We start from the raw sequence: 19,556 nt of genomic DNA, 5'->3' as shown, positions 1-19,556 counted from the left end.
ACCTTAATGAGAAGCAAGGAGAGGAAGACTAGCTACTAACAATGTAAAAACACCTAATTCAACAAAATCAAAGAACATGGCTTCAGCAAGTATTCCTGAACACTGCAAGTTCTATATTTTACATTTTCATTCTAAATAGAATTAATCAAGAGACGCATCATTGCGTTAGTGGCAGTTTACCACAGCCCAATCGCTATAGAGAGACACCATTTGTGTCAATAACAAGTGGCCTGTGAAAATCACAATGCATCATAATAATGGTCTCAAATTATTACGGAAAAAAACTACATGCGACATTGCGACAAAAGAAAGCAAACAAATAAATAAAACCATCCTTGTCTTGTAGAAAAAAATACAACAGGCGATTGATATCTGACTGTATAACATTTATGATTAAATTCTGTATAATAAACAATATTAACACATATAACTAAGTATTAGTTTACACAGCACAAATTCCGCCTACCTGTTATCTTTACTTGAGTAAAACAAAAAATACATTCTAGAAAATCATGTAGCTATATATATTTATTTCGCAAGTCATTCATTTACCAGGAACTGATGATATACTTGTCAAACTATGCATCAATCCAAAACACAATCCTTAATGGCACACAACTTTCAACCTATCTCCTTTGGAAGTTGAAGGATTTTATTGCAAAAGCAAAAATGACTGCAAAAATTACGCCGAAAGCAACCACCATAATCCCAGCTATACCCAAGAAATCATGCCTATACCCAAAGCCATCCTTGAGTAACTGCCTTACAGGCACCAAGTGAATTCCATCTGCTAGCTTCACTAGTCCTTCGTCATCACCATACTGTGAAGTCAGGAGGCCATACAGACTCCAGGCTACAGGGTTAGCCCAATAATACCATCTCCACCATATGGGGATTCTCTGAAAAGAAGTGAACCAACTTATGACATGAATGCTAGAAAATAAAAAATCACTAAAAAAAAAAAAAAAAAGGTAGTAGAAGGAAATGAAGCGGATGCATGAAAATTGTGTTGTGTGTGTGTGTGTGTGTGTGCATGTTAGAGAAAGAGGGTATAATGTACAGGCATTAATTTTGAATATCTTTAATTGTGTTGTATGTTAGGTTTTTAATGTTGGCAAATTCAATGTCAAAACTTAATGTTGAGTTGTAAGTTTAGTGTGCATTGGGTTTGGCTTTAAGTTTAGGCATTGCATTTCCATTCCCATTCCCATTTTGCGTTCAAGCACTTAGGTTTGTTACTTAGACACTTAGGGTTTGGTCATCACCCATTGCAATGCTTTGTTGATTTATGTGGTATGGTGTTGATGTGTTTCTGATTTTTATTTTTATTTTATTTTTTGTGTCGCTTTCCCTTTGTCATTTTTGTGACAAAAAGGGGGAGTAGTAGTGTTTTAGTGTTTTTTGGTTGGTTGACATGTGTTGACATAGTTGTATCTACTTATTGATTGACATTGACAATTTCGATAACATCTATGTACTTGATGACTTTTGTGATAGTAATTGATTTTGATGTTTTTTATGGTTAGATATTAATGTTCTTTTGTTGTTTAAATTCCAAGATCAATATATGTCTATCTAATTGTTTTTTATGTCACCTGTTCTCTATACGTTTAATGTGTTTGTGCATGTTTCAAGAAGACAAGTTTTTAAATCAATGAATTCAACTTAGTCCTAGTTTAGTGGTTCAATAGGATTAGTTTGTAATCCATTGTAATTTTTCATTGAGTTGTAATTTTGTTAAATTTTGTCACAAAATTGCCAAAGGATGAGTTAAGTTAGTAGTATTGGCAAATTTACTGTCAAAACTTGTTGAGTTGTTGTTGAGCCAAACTATCGTCTACATGTGAATTAAATTAATAAACCCAAGCAACAAGTAGAAGAAAAATCATACACAAGCAAATAATTAAACACCAAGAGAGCAACACACAAGAACACACCAAATTTACGTGGAAAACCCTCCAATGTAGAGGGACAAACCACGGGGCAAATCCGATCAATCCACTTTAATAAAAGTTTACAACACTCGAGTTTATGCTCAAAACTTAAGTTCACAAGAAATTGGGAAATACAACAATATTAAGTCTCTAGGAAAAAATATAATCTCACCACAAACCACCGTAATCTGGTGAAACCAATACAAATCCCCACTTTGAATACTACAACTCCTTGTTGTCCCAACACCCAAAGACATCCTCTTAGAGAAACCACCAATTTTTATTTTTTTTTCTTTGTCAGGGTTTCTTAGGCTCACCTATAGCTAGGCAATTCCTCAGGATGGATACCAAGCAAAGAGGTCCAACCAGGATCCTCCAAGCTAATCCCTGGGCCAATATCCTGTGCCACTTAGAGTATGAAGCGTTGAGTCACAGGCCTTCAGCCAGGGTGGCTGGCCCCAAGAGAAGGTAGCACCCTCCGGTTTCGAAACCCCCAATTTGTTCTTGAATAAAGAAACCTTTATTCTTCCTCCCTATGAAAAACCACAGCCAAAGACAAGAAAAAAAACAAGTCCCTTTTTCTTTCTCTCTCTGCACAGTGCAATGCTACTCTCAGTTTTTTTTTCCTCTCTTTCCTAGCCCCGCACCTCACATTTTCACACTTTTCTCTCTCAATTTTCTTTTGGCTTTCAGTTATGTTTTATAGTGCGGCTCATTAGGTTGAAAGACCACCCCACTTAACGTGGGATTTGTACTGGGCTGGACCCACATGGGTCCACACACAACAGTCGTAAGTTTAGGTTTAGGGTTGAAGTCGGTTCAAACTAGGGTTCAAGAAGATTTGGAATTGGAGATTTGGAAACTTTGATCGCAAGTTTGATTGCATATGGTTCGATCGAATCTCATTCGATCAAAATTTGAAAACCAAAAGTTAGATTGCTCTAACTCAAACTTGATCGACCCAACCATGCAAAAACCCCAGAACCTCGATTGCAGCCTCGTTTGAAGTTTGTTGGATCGAAAACTGAAACCATTTTATCCAACTTAAACTTGGATAGGTTCAACTGACTATAGACAGAATTAATTGTTAGCCGACTTAGCCTTAAAACCTCAGTTTTCTCCCTGCCTCTATAACCTAATGACCTACGATTTTCACATGCATAAAGAGGTAGTATTATGTTGTTCTTGGAGAGTTCTCTAAACACAATCGAGTCTAAACATATTTGCTTTCTCTCCTTGTTTATTATCATAAACCAAACCACCAGAATTTTGGGTTGCAGCAAACAAAGTTTGTTCTTGAAGGTGATTCCTATAGAAGAATGCCAGAAGTTCCCGGGCTTCTGCAGTGGGAGGTGAACGCACCGTTTTCCAGGGTTGCAAATTGAGTCTTGGGTTACAAAGGTTTTGTAAGATGACTAATTTGTAACATCAATCTTTTCTAGTGGATACCTTTGGGGTTGGCTGGTCCAGGTGGTCCTTGGAGTGACTTTACTTTTGAAGAACTCTTAAAATTTCGTCACCAAATCCTTGTGTTGATTTTTTTTTTTTAATAATTTGTTTGATTGTGGTGATTTTAACTATGGTGTTTGGCTATTGATTCGCTTGATAATCTAAATTGTTGTAATTTGGGGTCTAAAACAAAAGTTTCAAATTCTTTGGTGGAGATTAATTTTGATAAACAACAACAACAACAAAAAAAAAAGTTTATCTATAATTTCACAATATAGCGATGTTATTCTCACTATAAAAAGTTGACAAGCTAAAAGAATTATCAGTACACTACAAAACTGGATTCTGGCCCACAAATCAGCCAATCAAATGATAAGAATGATCCAGCTTGTAAGTTTTGGGTCTAAAAATTTAATATATCCTTCCTTCAGACACGGGGCACACAATATAGCATCAGATTATATCTCTAGGAGTTCCTAAACAAAGAATGCTATGTAATAATTTGAGTGAATATGTAAGTAATGACATGCAGATTTCCTGCTGATCAATATATAAAAATCCAAGACAAACATGGCATGCAGGTCTGATTAAGTAAGATCTGATACTATAGAAGCAAGAAATTTATGACTTCATTACCTTGTGAGGAATCATAAAGCCGCTGAAAAGGTTCCATAGCATATAAAATGGAGCAGCAATGATGGCAGCCACATTATGATTTGGCGTTACAGCAGTTGTCATCATCCCATAAAAGGTGAAGTACAGCATGGTGAAATACATAAAGAATATGTACCAAACAAATTTGAAGACAGTCCACTCAAATGCAGCCAGGGAGTAGAAAATTGTGCAGTAGACAATTGTCTGTGCAAACACATAGGGGAACTCAATGACAACCTGCACACAGGGAAACATTAGCTAACTTTAAGGAATCCAATGTTTTGCAACGAGTAGGAATAATGGAAAAATATCAGAAGGAAACCTGAGCATATGCAAATGGTAAAGCTGAATAAATCCCTGCAGCTCTCTCTCTATATGAAACAAATCTCTCAACAGAAACAACAGGTTGAACAGCAGTGGCATTGGTAATTCCAATGAACAGGATAGCCACATACATTGATCCCATGGCATTAATTAAATTCTGCTGGGTCTCCCTGTCACCAAAAAAGAAAAGAAAAAAAAAAAAGAGTTAAGAATCTGATAGTACAGACTGGCATTTAGACATAAGAAGATTCTTCAGGGAAAGAATTAACAATAAGCAACGTTCTATGCTCCACTTCTGACTTGATTTTGACAATTGACCATCAGCCCCCAGTGAAATACGACAGAATTAGAATGTGGATAGCACTATCCAGCTTAAAACCAGTCCAAAATCTGATTTCATCTTAGAGTTGGCCCATTTCTACTCTAATATCATAAGCTGCCATCAAAATGTCTCTTTGCAGCTTTAAACCTCGTCCTGTTTTGCCTTGTCCTCTTACTTGCCGCACTTCCATTCAAAAGCATATCAAGCCTTGGTGCATCCATTGATCTTCATTGCAAGCGACTAAACCATCTCAACTTAACGATTAATCTTGTTCTCAGTTGCTGCTACCTAAAAGAGCTTTGTGGTTGTGTTTTTTATGGTCAACCAACATCAGGTTGTTACAGAGACACTCAGTTTAAGGATTTAAGAGATCCATTCACCATGCTAACGGTACATGTTCAATGATACTAGCAATCCGCCACTCAAATGACCAGATAGATATACTTATAAATTTATCCACCCCATTATTAACAGTTTCTGTTAATCCTCCTAAGACAGCAGCAGCAGCATTATTAGACAACTTCCAAGTCACAAAAAGTAACAGAACTAGTTAGCTGGGAGCATGTGATGACATTACGTGGTACTAATGCCCTCAATAGCTGTGGACCAAATATCTAAAGAAGGTTTTCATGAAATTCTAGAGCTAAAAATAATTCAAAAGATAAAGAAAACCTTTTAGCTCCAAATCTCCAACATATTGTTCCGAGCATCAATGCGATGATGACAGTATAGAAGAAGCGAACTGCAGTGTATTGCGGGTTTCGCCAATAAGACAGATTTTGCTTCCAAAGACAAGCCAAAAACTGGTAAAAGAATGACTTCGAATACTTTGTTGGGAAGTTCAATTCTTTTGAATTACTACTCGGCTTGCTTAGGCTTTCAACCAACTCTCTATTAAGTCTGAAATGGAAGATGAGAGCCAAGTTATATAAGGAAAGGAATAGTTCTATCTAAAAGCAAAATCAATAGCAAGAATTCACGGGAACTGCCCATACTGAAATAAATTTGATTTTCGGTAAATTTCCGCAAAGTCCACTCCAAGACGATTCTCTTCAACAGAAGAAGTAACCTCAAGCATCCATGTAGAAGGATTATATCCAGGCCTGATTTTTGGCACTCCTTCAACTGCCTACAGAAGCAAATATTTATACCATTAGATAATTGGGGACAAAATCATAACCATTTCAACTAAGGTCACATATTCTAAGAGATGAACATGCAAGACTGGACCTCAAAATATTTGATGAGCTCACAAGACTTGGGCCCGAGTGGACCGGCATATATGAGCTCTCCTCCACGCTTCATAAACAAAAGCTGCATTGACAGATGAGATTAGGGGAGGATTGATGAAAAGACCATAACAATCTAGAAACACTTGGTTATAAAATGTTGTAATTGATCTGTCTCTACACTGTACTGATGTGACCAAAGCACCTGCACATCTTTGTGAGACAGGGAAAATGCACCAGCTAGAACCTTGGGGAATTTTAATGAAATATACACACTTCGAGGATATATATATATATATATATACACACATGTAATGCACACACACATGCATATAAATACCTCATCAAAGGATTCAAAAATGTCTATGCTAGGCTGATGGATTGTACACACTATAGTTCGCCCAGTATTTACAATATTCCTCACAGTTCTCATCACAATGGCTGCAGCCCTTGCATCCAACCCTGATGTGGGCTCATCCATGAACACTATAGAAGGGTTGGCAACCAGTTCAACAGCAATCGTTAATCTTTTTCTCTGTTCTGTTGACAAACCATCAACTTCAGGTAGACCAACCAATGCTCCACTCAGTGGAGTAAGCTCTACAAGTTCCAGCACCTCCTGAACAAAGGCCTGCAAAATTCAACCCTCCAGTAATCATTTTGAACCCAAGGCATACAAAATATGACAAAACATGTTTTATATTTACCCTTTGAATCTCCAAGTTAACATCTGATGGTAAACGAAGCCAAGCAGAGAACAAAAGTGATTCCAGAACAGTCAAGCAAGGGGAATGGATATCAGTCTGCTCACAGTAACCAGAAATTCTTGCGAAAGTTTCTTGCCTTTTTGGATAACCAGATATATGTATGTTCCCTTCTATGACCCCACCAGTTTTTCTACCAGCTAATACATCCATGAGGGTGGTTTTCCCAGCACCACTGACACCAACCAACGCTGTAAGGACACCAGGTCTAAATGCTCCAGTAACATTAACCAACAGCTGCAATCTATCCTCTGCTATCCCTTGTTGTTTCAATTCCTGAAGTAGTACTTTGATCAGAAAATTGAGTAGCCAACATGTTTCTCCAAATGGTGTGAAGGAATGAAGTTATATACCCACCATAGGGACATCCACATAGTAATTGATATTGCTGAAAGTCATAGAGAGTGGTTGAAATGGGAGAACCATGCCTTTCTGCCTAAAATGTTTTGCTGCCAATTTGATGATAAACTTAAACATTTAGTCGGAGTTTCGAATAATAACTGAAGAATGAAAATATGAAAGAAAGTCCATAATATAAAATTTGTTTTCCCAACCGCTAAATGACCCCGAATGCTGCAAGTACTGCCGCAGCTCAACAACAACTGTTTCGCCTTTTCTTCTCCTTTCCCTCTCTTGCAGCTCTTCCTTAGAAACTACTGCTTGATGTTTCCCCAAAGCTGTAGGCATATAAAGAATGTATTGATTAGCCTTTATTTCGTATCTAACCTTGGTTGCCTATATGCAGTGCAATAAGGGAGTTATTTGTAAACTTGTTAACAAAAAGAAATGGCTTACGATTAAGGTAAGCTAGAAAGAATGTGAACAGGATGTTGAACAAAACTGTGTATCCAATCAGAGCACCAACACCAATCCAGTACCAGTAGCTCTCTGGAAACAAACCACGTGCTCTTAGTAATGCCTCACCTAGCGGCAAGCTCATGTTGTTCCTGTCTCTCTACATAAATAAGGTGACAGACAAATTTAAGTTTCAAGATAGAATTTAAACTGTTAGAACAGTAACTCAACTTAAAGATATGACCCTAAATTGCGATATTACAAGATAGAAGATTATACATGACAACTTGGTATAGGCAAATTTTGTTGGAACATCTCAATATAACCTTTCATTTGATATATTCACACTAAAAGATAATAATGTTGTTGAATTCATGAAGTAACAAAACTAAGTTGAAATGGTAACATATCAGATGCATCTGGACTCTCCTTGAATGTAATTTAGTAATCATGCTATTCCTTTCAATTTTCTCTACAAAATGTCATCATATTCTTGCCAGACTAGCAAAATCACAAAGCTTTTTCTTTTATTTTCTTTTTTTGTCGTTTTGGTAAATGAATACCAGCAAATTCCAGTGCTAGCAAGGAAGATGGAACAGATGATGATATAATCATATTACCTTATCCCAGGAATGTCCATGGAATTCATTATTGGAAGCTGCATTTTGAGCATACATCAAAGGAGAAAACCAGAATCCCCAGATCCACCAACTTGGTACATCATCTGTCACAATGTAACAAGAAAATGAATATACATAAGAAATAACAGATAAAGCATAGACATTGAAAGAATGTATGTTGACCTCTTGAAATGATAAACCCTCCAAGAGCCATGACAACCAGCATAGCAAATGATCCAAAGGTATTGGCAACTATCATGTTCCGGCCCAAGGATCCCATAAGGCGGAAGAGAGATATTGACATTTGGTGCAGAAAAAAGTATAACAGGAACTGCCGAAAAAACCTGCATATTCAAGGGTTAAGATAACAATCCATCCCAAATCAACTGTCAGAAGAATACATTCAGGACTTCATGAGAACATAAGATTTACCTAGTAATTGAAGGATCATATCCAATCACGTAGTATGTGACTGCAACCCAGAAACCAGCTTCTATGAGTGAAGTTGGAATACTTAAGACCCAAGAAGGAAGGGTATAAACCCAGCTTGGGTAGAAGTGCAAATCCCTATGCTTGTAAACCACTGGGAGCTTGGCCACCAACATTGACACCTCGGTAAAGCCATTAAATAGAATAATAACCATGGAAAAGTACAGTGCCCCAAGATATATGCCTCCATCATCAATTGTATTATGGTGCATTGTTGTCCGAAAAAATACACTCATTGTGATCAAAGCAACCAAAAGAAGCTGGAAAACAGTACATTGTACTTGCAAATCAGCACTAGAATTTCATTAAGAATTCCTTCTTTCAGATAATTTATTCAACCAACACAAAATGGCCTTACAAATAAAAGTCAAACTGTAAGTGATATAAATGGCCAGATGGCCTGCTTTGGTGACAAAGAAGTTAATATAACTCATATTAACATATCATCAAAAATACCTTTGGTTTTAATATGTATAGTTTCGGAACTTACTCTTGATAATTGGCCAAAGAAGTTAACAACTTAACATAATTTCATATATTTGACACAAAACAAAACTAAATCAATTTAAGAATAAAATCTGAAAGCTAAGCAATTTATACCCGCTTTGGTGACCAAGAAGTTGACATATCAACCAAAACACCTCAGAATCCCAGGATATGATTTAAGATTGTGGTAATAATTAATAACTTGTACTACCTGAATGAATTTGAAGACATAAATAAACGAGTTTCGTTTCATGAGAAGCCTCTGCCAGTAAAAGCTGGTCTTGAGAAGTTCAAGCCTTTTTGCTCCATAGCTAAATGTTGACAAGGCTGCTGGATGATTGTAGCGTTTATCAAAAGGAACGTCCAATTCCTCAGACAAATTCTTCCCAGCAGGATATGAACGAAAAGCTTTGGCAAACTTTCCTGCAGGTATGTACCGGTAAGGGCGATCCAGAAAAGACCAGTACTGCTCTTGGTCTTTCTTCGATGTAACCTGTGTACAAAAATTTGAACAAAGATTCCACATAATATAGCAGAAAATCACATCTCAAGTTCTCTACCACTTACTTCTTGCAAGAAGTCTGCCACATTCTTTCGCTCAGGGCATCTAAATCCCATAAATTTGAAAAAATCAAGAGCAGCATCACGAGGTCCCTGGTATACAATCTGGCCCTCAGACAAAAGTATAACATCATCAAACAACTCATAGGTCTCAGGAGAAGGTTGAAGCAGAGAAATAACAGTAGTGGCATCAAGTGCACTAGTTGAATGCTTAAGATATTTGATGATTTGACAAGTAGTGGAACTATCAAGCCCAGTTGATATTTCATCCATGAATAGCACTCTCGCTGGACCAACTAGTAATTCACCTGGGAAATCACAGGTCTGCTTAATCAGCAATTCAGCATAAATAAACATATGCAGTTGACTAGTTCACCATAAGCCAAATAAATAAATAAAATACATGGTAAACACCTGTTGTAAGCCGCTTCTTTTGGCCCCCAGAGATCCCCTTGAGCATTTCATCTCCCACCAATGTGTCAGCACAGATGTCCAACCCTAAAATCTTTGCCAGAATATATTAGTGATAATACTTAAGGAAATAAATTCAGTAACAGCTTACCATGTCCAGTTTTCTAACAACTACTATATAAACTATAAAGATGTGCCTTTTTTTTATAAGTAATCGAAATATCATTGAAAAGCAAAGGGCGAAACTCAAGTACACAGAAAGTATACAAGAGAAACACTTAGTTAGAAGAAGAAAAAAGAACAAGAAAGTCATGGAAACTAAACAAACAAGGATAGATAGACACAACTATCCAGAGTAGGGGTGTAAACGAGCTGAGCTACTCGTGAGCTTACTCGATATCGGCTCAAATAAACTCAACTCGTGCTCGAATCGATTATTAAATGAGCTATTCATGAACACGAAATCAAACTCGATTATTAAATGATTCAAACTCGTATAAACTCGACTCGACTCGATTAAAACTCGTGAACCCGCTCGTATAAGGATCGACTCGTTTATTAAGGCTCGACTCGTGTATATACATATATATAGCATACTATATGTAAGCATAAAATTAAGTAACAAATACCTATTGGTCAATATATATTAATTGGTTATATATATATAAAATAGTAAAAGTGAATAATATCAACACTTAATTGCTAGTCATATGATATAATGACAATCCATATACTTAATCATATTATTCATATAATATAATATGACTAATGATAATATAATAATATAACATTGGGACATATGACATGTAATCACTTTATTATATGTTATAAGTATTATTATTAGATATTTAGTAATCATTACATCATGTGATCAAAGATCTAAGATCATACGGATTGTTAGATCATGTTAATATGTTATTATATGATAGTACTTAGATCGTATGACCATATGATATTAGTATTATTAGTAGATAGTTTATGAATCATGATAATAATGATTTATGAATCATAATGATAATACTTATCATAGATTTGCAGATAATCTAATAAATCAAGTGATATGATATATATATATATATATATATATATATAAAAGCATAAATTATAGCTACATAATGTCAAATAAGTATACCAATTAATACTATTACAATGATTAAGTAGTTAGATTATTAGATACTTAGATACACTCATACACTAATACAGTGATCAAGTATGATTTAAAATTTTAAGTATTTAATAATTATTAGTAATATTTATACGGTTCAGAAGTTTCCGAAGGAGAATCATTGGGTCGAGGGATACAATGACTAGGTACATAGATTACATAAGTAAGTTAGTAAGTATGAATTCACATTAATCATATGATATAATGACACTTCTGAAACTTAATCATATTATTCATATTTAATGACAATGTGATTCATATAATCCCAAACTAAGTTATTAGGATTGGAATCGATCACTAATATGTTAATTATAATCACAAGTTAAGTATTAACCGTATTATCATTAGAATTTAGATAATATGATCTAACATTGTGCTCTATAAGTATATAACCGTTAGATAAGCTCTAATTACTATTATCAATAGACTTAAAAAAAAAAAAAAAAAAAAAGGTATGGTGTATTACTCTGATCGATCCTAGTGCATTAGTTTAATTGATCGTGATACGATCAAATGATCGATCAAACTTGAAACAATTAAAGGTTTGATCGAATATCTAATTCATCCTAGTGCATCGGTCCAATCTACTGTGATACAAATGTCCAATCAACCAAACTTGAAACAATGAATGTTCGATCCTAACATGCGATTGATTCTAATTAAGTACTAGTCAGATCGATCATGATAGGATCGATAGAAGATCTTATCGATCCAAGTGTATTACTCCAATCGATCAAACATCCAATCGAATCTATTGCATTAGTCTGATTAATCATGGTAGAGTTCGATCGATCAGACTTGACATAATAAAGGTTCGATCGAACGTCTGATTGATCCTCGTTGAGAATCCTATTCGAGTTCATAAACTAACAGTATATGTATAATGTGGGCAAGTAGTAAGTCTAATATATTTTATATAACTAACTAACTATAATATAAGTATTATATATATAACTTTTATTAATTAACCATGTGTAATGTGATATATATGTTTATACTAATTAAGTATTAATAACTAATTAATATATTAGTTTAACATACTATATAAATACTATTATCAACATATTATAATTAATATATATATATATATACACACACAACACACAATATCTTTTATCAAAAAAAACTGATTAAAAAATAAAATCTGTCCCGCCCACGCCACACCCCAAAAATTTCCAAAAAAATTGATTTTTTTTTTTTTTTCCCTTCAAGAAACACCCCAAATCTCTCTCTCGTTAGTACTCTTTTGTCTCTTTTACTCTCTCTAATCTCTCCGTCACTCTCTCATTTCAGTTTTTTTCTTTTTTTAAAAAAAAAAATTGAAAATCACCTTCTCTTAACTGACATACCATTAACTGACGCACTGCCCAATGTCCCAAAAATACACTTCCTCTAGAATTCTCATCCCTTCTCTAATGCGTTCATAGCTTAGTTGTCCTCCAAAATTAGTCCTCAGAACTTCAACACACACTGCCCCACTTCTGAAACACACAACTTCAAATCACCACCTCCTGCTACCCACTGGCATTCCACAAACACTAGGCACTATCAACACTTCTTCTGGAACAACCCACTTCCTCTTCTCATATGTGGACTGTCCAGTTACCCATTTAATTTTCAGTTACTTGCACGGCCTCCTCCTTTCTACGCTTCATCACTATTGCTAAGATCTGTCAAAACCGGGAGACACAACAATCCACAACTCTAAAAAAGAACTTGCTCCAAAATCGTTTCTTTCCCAACTTTCAAGATTGAGAATGGAGCTTCTAGCTTCGATTCCATCAGGTTTGCGTTCTATTGTCTTGTCCTTTGCTTTTCTGAATTTTGTGAATAGGATTTGTTTGTTGATTATAGGGTTTTGATTTTAGGGTTCTTGATCTTGTTTGTACTAGGATTTTTTTTTTTCACTCGAATCGAGTACTCGAGCTCGGGATCGACCAAAATGATCGAGCTCGAGTTCGAGCTCGATCAATAATTCTTCCTTAGCGAGCCGATCTCGCACACCAAATTTAGGCTCATGTCGAGCTCGAGCTCAAGCTCGAGCTAGACTGTTACATAAACGAGCCGATCCCGAACAGCCAATACCCACTCAGGATCGGCTCGTTTACACCCCTAATCCAGAGTATCAAAGAAAAAATATTTTAGTTCCACCACCGTCCTCTCGTGGTCCTTGAAACTTTTATCATTTCTTTCCCTCTAAAGACAATACAAGAAACAAGAACATGCCATCTTCCAAACTGCTGCAAACTGAATACTACCAAAAGCCCCCCTCCAACAAACAAACAAGTCTACTCATCTAGGCATAACCCAAGACAGCCCAATACGACTGAAAATATCATTCCATAAGGCATAAGCAACCTCACAATGGAGAAGATCCGAAAACTCCCCATTCCTTTTGCACAAACAGAACCAAACAACCACAATGACAAGTCGCTTCTTAAGATTATCCATGATAAGGATCTTCCCTAGGGCCGCCAACCAAGCAAAGAAAGCTACTCTCAAGGAACCATAGTCTGCCAAATACTCTTCCAAGAGAAGGGAGCGCCGTCATTACGAACAAGAAAAATGATCTAACTTTGAACAACCCTCTTTTGGAGGGGGCCCGCCAAAACTTGTCTTCACCTCCCCGTCTTACTCTAAAAGAGTGCAACAAATTAAAGAAAGAAGCAAAGACATCCGCCTCACAATTGTGAGCCGCTCTAATAAAGCTTATGTTCCACTGAAGGTAGCTACTGAAAAGCCCCATAGACATGCTTTTTTTATAAACCAATCAGTTCCCAGTGGCTTAACCTACATGAGAATTCATGAAATTCAAACCGATATCATTTCATGGCCTTTTTCCAAAGGGTCATATCCTTGATATTGGAATCTGTGCAAACCAGTTCTTATCGACCGGTTCACTCAAGTCCAATACCTCTTTCATATTCAAAAGACAAGTGTGACACAGAACAAGTCTATGAAAAGGTTCTAATTGGTTGAGTTGTTTTTTAAAGTAATGGACAAAAGCTGTAGCCCTGAATGTAGCTGAAACATCTCAAAATCACTAGAAATTTACAAGCTGGTGGCTGAAGATTTGGAAATAATCTTTGGTATCACTTTAAATTTAAAAAGCACCAAAGGGACAAGAGTTCCTAAGAAATCTAAATAGAAAAATGAAAATAATAAAAGAAAAGATCTGTGGACAATTCAGAGGTCCATTTGACAGGCAGGATATACCAGGCTCTAGTCGTGACTCATGAATAGGATCACCTTGCACTAGCTTAAAAACCTATCTCTGGATTGATGAAAATGTGGTTTTTGTCTTAATCAGCTTGAACTTGGATTATAAAATGTTCTACAATTTATGGCCTTCCGCAGAACTAGGATGGGAACAGACATAATCATGTAGTTGGATTTCCTATTAATTTTGCGTGACCTTCTGCAGGAGTCCTTTTACATTTTTCAACACCATGCTAGCCAATGAGATAGCTTGGTGTCATTTTAAACTTTGAATTCGGATAATGTAACCTTACAAAACAAATATTACCTGACAAGCACTATTCATATAGCTGTGCAAGACTTCCTTTCATAAACCTAAAGTAATCCTACTCACGCTTCCAACTAGATTTTCATGCTGGAGAATGTTTACACAAAAATTCCTAACTAAAGCATACAAAAGGGGAATACCATGGAAGGTAAACACGGTTGGAGAATAGCAAAGAATATTCATCCAAGGTTCTAATAGAAGATGCAACTTAGTCATTCATGAAGTGAAGGTAAGTGTAATTATATGAGTTTCTTAAATTCTGATGTCATAATCCCATCAGTCATACGCTTCCAATAGTAACCAGCATCTAGAGAATACCTTCATGATGTACTCCACTACAAGGCTCGTGTCTTGCCCCCCCAAAGCTAATGCCTACAGAAAGAAATTATATTATTAACAATCTAAGCAGCAATAAACTGTCAGGCCAAAAAAAAAAAGACACCGAAACAGACGCATCTAACCATTGTAATTACCTTCATGAATATATCAAGATCTTCATCAGGTTTTATCCCAGCAATCTTTTCTCTTCTTGCAAGTTCCAATAGCATATCTGAGCAAAAGTATGTATAATTCAGCATCTAAATAAGCATAATCCATAGACATACACATGGAACCCAAAGCTTACCATATTTGAATCCAACACCTTGACAGCGACCTGCAAACTCAAGAGTTTCCCTTACAGTCATTTCTGCAACATGCCAATCCTGTTGGCTCACATAAGCTGATGTCCTCTGAGAAACGAACTCATTCAGGCCATGTCCATTGAATGTGATTCTACCTAACATCTTCAGAGGGGATCAACGTATCAGTGGAAAGAGCAAATGATAAATCCAACAAGGAAATTAGTAGCAAATATCTTCCATTTAATCAGCAAAGCAATTGAATGCAACCACTTGAATTAGCTCAAAAACACATCCTTTGGATGCCTCAATAGTTGTGATTGTTAATCTAATGAACAAACATCAGAATGATGTGAACGAACCAACAATATAGCACAAGTTCATAGCATCTCACGGTCTATTTAATTCAGCACCATTCAACTATTATTACCATTCACTATGGCAGAACAGATCAAAGTACAGCTTGAAATGCATAAAATTTAACAGCTTATGGTGATTAAATTAGTCCTTGATTCTGAGACGAGTAATAGGTCATTCCTGCAGGGGGTCAGAAATAACGTGACATATAAGCAAATCCTTCTTTGCAAAAGCAGGTTCGTTGTGGATGGCCTGGGTGAAAGAGTATTTGCTAAAAGGAGGATGTTTTTGGCAAATTAAGATCCCGCAAGGATGTTCTTGGAGTTGGAGAAAAATCCTAAATCTGAGAACTCTTGCTAGAGAATTTATCTTGTATAAGGTAGAGAATGGGGAGAATATATTTATGTGGCTTGATCTTTGGCATCCTGATGGGGTGTTGCTTGATACATAGGGCCATCGAGTCATATATGATCCAGGTAGCAAGTTGAATGCTCGGCTGGCTTATGTCATAGGGGGTGGGCAGTGGTTTTGGCAGGCAGCCAGGTCTGATAATATTGTGAAGATTCAAAGCAAATTGCCTTTGGTGAATATTGGAGAAATGGATCAAGCTATATGGGGTATTTCAAAAAGTGGAGTGTACAATTGTGCTGATACGTGGAGAACCATTTGGCATAAACAATCTCCTGCTATTTGGTGGAAGCTAGTATGGTTTCCCTTGGCTATTCCTAAGCATGCTTTTACTGTATGGTTGACTGCTCGGGATAGTCTTACCACATGGGAGAGATTGCTTAAGTGGGGCTTTAAAGCTAATGTGTTGTGTGTGTTTTGTAGAGGTGGAATTGAAGGGAAAAATCACATGTTCTTTCAATGTGGTTTCTGCATGAGAGTGTGGTTGGTAAACTTGAGGAAGTGTATGATCTCTGAACTACTCTATGAATGGGATGACATTGTTGAGAGTAGAGTTAAGTTCCGGAAGGGAAAATGACTGCAAGCTGTCTTATTTCGGCTAGTCTTGAGTGCTTCTGTCTATAATCTTCGGAAGGAAAGGAATAACATTAGACATGGAAATCATATACATACTGAGGAGCAAATTGTCCGGCAAATATGCTGGGATGTTAGAATGAGAATCATGGGTAGAGGTAGATATTTGGGAAGAAAGGAAAATGAAGAGATTTGCAGAAGATGGAATCTGCTAGAGAGTATTTTTCGGATTTGAGGAGAGTTAGCTCCTCTGATACAATATTTTCTCGCCTCTTGCTGGTGAAGAAATGTTGTGCCAGTCTTTTGGTAGTAAACTTGAAGCAGATATTGCTGCGCATTGGTATGATCTAGGGATGCTCTGTTTTGTTTTGCTGGCATTGTAGAGTTTGTTGTTGCTGCTTAGTCTTGGTGGGAAATGTAATGGTTGGTTGGGGAGTAAAGGGTTAGCTCTTCTGGTTCGAGCTGTTTTATGGGTGTGTTGCAGATTGCAACTTTGTTCTACTTTATAGCTAGAGTGTATTGTTCTTTTGAGTTTTCTTCTATAGAATTGCTTATTCGTCCAAAAAAATAAAAAAACAGCATGATTACCAAGAAGAAAGGCATATATGCATCATATTCAGGGTCGTGCAAGATGAACATATTTCAGTACCTTCAAATCTGCTCCAAGGCGACCAGCAAGAGCCAACAGTAGAGTTGTCTTTCCTGAGCTTGGAGGTCCCAATAGCAATGTCAATCTATAAGATAGCACAACTCATTATTAAACACAGGCACCTGAACAAACATCGAACGACTGGGTTCTGATTTAATTTAAAAATTCACCTTGAAGGTCTAATAATCCCACTAATATTATATAAAACCGTCAACTTGCTTCTCTTCCCCCGGTATATCCGCAACTGCCTTAAAAGTGCCTAAGAAATTTAGAACAAAACGAAATTGAAAACACAATCAGAAAAATAACATGAAATAATAACGATAGGATGAACTTGGACCCTTAGAAAATGGTTATAAAACGAGTAAATTCGACCTCAGCCATGTTGAAAACAAAATTTGGAATTGTTGGCAGTGCTCTGCTTCCGACGTGAACGAAAGATTCAACGGTCAAATTCTGAAATCGAACCTCAATCTTCGGAAACTCCAAATCTACTCTGTAATCCCACATTTGGAGAAAGGAATAAAATCAGTAAACTATTAACCACATTGAATGTCCGATCAAAAGCTTCAGCTAGGAAGATAATCTATTCAGAGAGGAAATGACAGTAAGAAAGACAATGACACATTTCACACTGAAACAGAGCACAAAATTAAACTGAATTCCTGCATAATGTACGCCGGGGACGAAATCACAATTGAGAAATGGTAAAAGCCAAATAATTCAGAGCATATACAAGAAACAGTTACAGTAAAAACTTACTATATATCTAGTAATAACTTTTTCTTGTAAGAAAACTATATAGATAGAGGAAAAGAAAAGGCAATGAAAAAGAATGACCATGCCATGAACTTCAAATCCTCTGTTCGTTGCTGAGAAACAGAGAAATTAACTTCAAATTTTGCTTCTTCTTTTTTTTTTTCTTTCTAACGTTGATTCAGCTTCGAAAAAATGACAAACTTAGCTGAACCTCCCAGTTCCCAAGAAATTCAAATTTTCTTCTCCTTAATTTCCCACATTTTCTCAGCAACCAAACAGTTGGAAAGAAAAATCTCCCGCACAATCAAGAACCGAATCCAAACAGAGAATTACGCGTCGAATCGGCGCCTCATTCGACCGAAGAACCGCTCGGGGTCGTCGTCGACCGAGTTGACCAGGCGGTCCAGCACGAGCCTCTGCTCCTGGGCCTCGAGCCCGCTCACCTCGACCTCCTTGGTGTCTCCAACAACGTCCGTGAAGATCCCTCTCCGCAAGCGAGTGTAGGTTGGCAGCCTCTCCAGCGCGGCCCACCGGAGGGCTTCCTCGTCCTCGCCCTCCTCCCTGAACGACGCCGACCTGGCAAACACATTCTCCGCCGAGTTCCACATCCAGATCAAGATCTATCCAAATGCTTTCTTCGGGGCCAAGAGATAAAGCTTAGAGAGAAAGAGTTTAGTATTAAGTAGGGTTTGAATGTGAGAGATTGGCAATTTGGTGAGCGAGCGTGTGGAGTGCGTGAATAACTACTACTACTACTACTTCTTCTTCTAAGGTTGGTGGTTGAGGTCTGCATTAATGGCTGTTTCTCCGATTAAGTCTTTGTTTGTTGAACGCTCTCTCTCTCTCTTTTTCTCAGGTCCGTTGTGCACGTTAAAGTGTGATACAGTTTGGACACAGAGCGCATCATTTAATGGCCGCGGGAAAGACAAAAAGGTGGCGGGTTTGCCCAGAAGGCCTACTCGCGCTTGTTCTAAATGATTTACCACTCGCTATAGGGGCAGTGGCACGTATTGGATGAGGGTATTCTTGTCATTTACAACTAAGGACAGGATTGGACGTCTGTGTTGGTCGGACCGGTGTGACTTTAAATTGACGGGAGACGCGAGTGTCGTTGGAATTGACGGGCAGCATTTGAATTTAGCGGTTACCATTTTACTTTATCCGGGTAAAATCCCGGGGTGGGACTGTCAAAAGTTATCGGTTTTCATGTCCTTTCGCTTTCAGCACGTATGGGGAGCGAAATTTCGATGTTCTTTTCGGATTCACCCGGATGATTATTTGTCTGAATTTAAAAAAAATTAAATAGATAATTATTAAAAATTATTTATAAAACTTATTTAATCAAATAAAAATTAAAATGTTCAATTATTAATCCGGTTAAATAAATTTTATAAATAATCTCTTACAATTTTTATCTAAATTTTTTAAATTCAGATAAATAATTATAAAAAAAATATAATC

General features: G+C 36.8%; 1 protein-coding gene across 1 annotated transcript; it reads right to left on the bottom strand.

The window, feature by feature from the left end:
• Nucleotides 1-365: 365 nt before the first annotated feature.
• Nucleotides 366-18,928, bottom strand: LOC133857079 (ABC transporter G family member 32). Its single transcript, XM_062292197.1, has 24 exons — nt 18,429-18,928; nt 17,712-17,832; nt 17,507-17,595; nt 17,337-17,421; nt 15,355-15,514; nt 15,203-15,279; nt 15,048-15,101; nt 10,042-10,132; nt 9,634-9,935; nt 9,278-9,559; nt 8,524-8,840; nt 8,275-8,435; nt 8,092-8,195; nt 7,472-7,631; nt 7,231-7,353; nt 7,034-7,125; nt 6,620-6,952; nt 6,253-6,543; nt 5,914-5,997; nt 5,679-5,812; nt 5,356-5,583; nt 4,360-4,531; nt 4,020-4,274; nt 366-899 (listed from the first exon to the last, which is right to left on the bottom strand). The coding sequence occupies exons 1-24, from the start codon at nt 18,701-18,703 to the stop codon at nt 627-629; spliced, it is 4,263 nt and encodes a 1,420-aa protein (XP_062148181.1). The 5' UTR covers nt 18,704-18,928; the 3' UTR covers nt 366-626.
• Nucleotides 18,929-19,556: the final 628 nt, after the last annotated feature.

The sequence above is a fragment of the Alnus glutinosa genome, chromosome 14 (assembly GCF_958979055.1).
Source record: "Alnus glutinosa chromosome 14, dhAlnGlut1.1, whole genome shotgun sequence".
NCBI classification, from domain to species: Eukaryota; Viridiplantae; Streptophyta; class Magnoliopsida; order Fagales; family Betulaceae; genus Alnus; species Alnus glutinosa.
The sequence above is the reverse complement of the archived record's forward strand: the minus strand, read 5'-3'. Positions and strand labels throughout refer to the sequence as shown.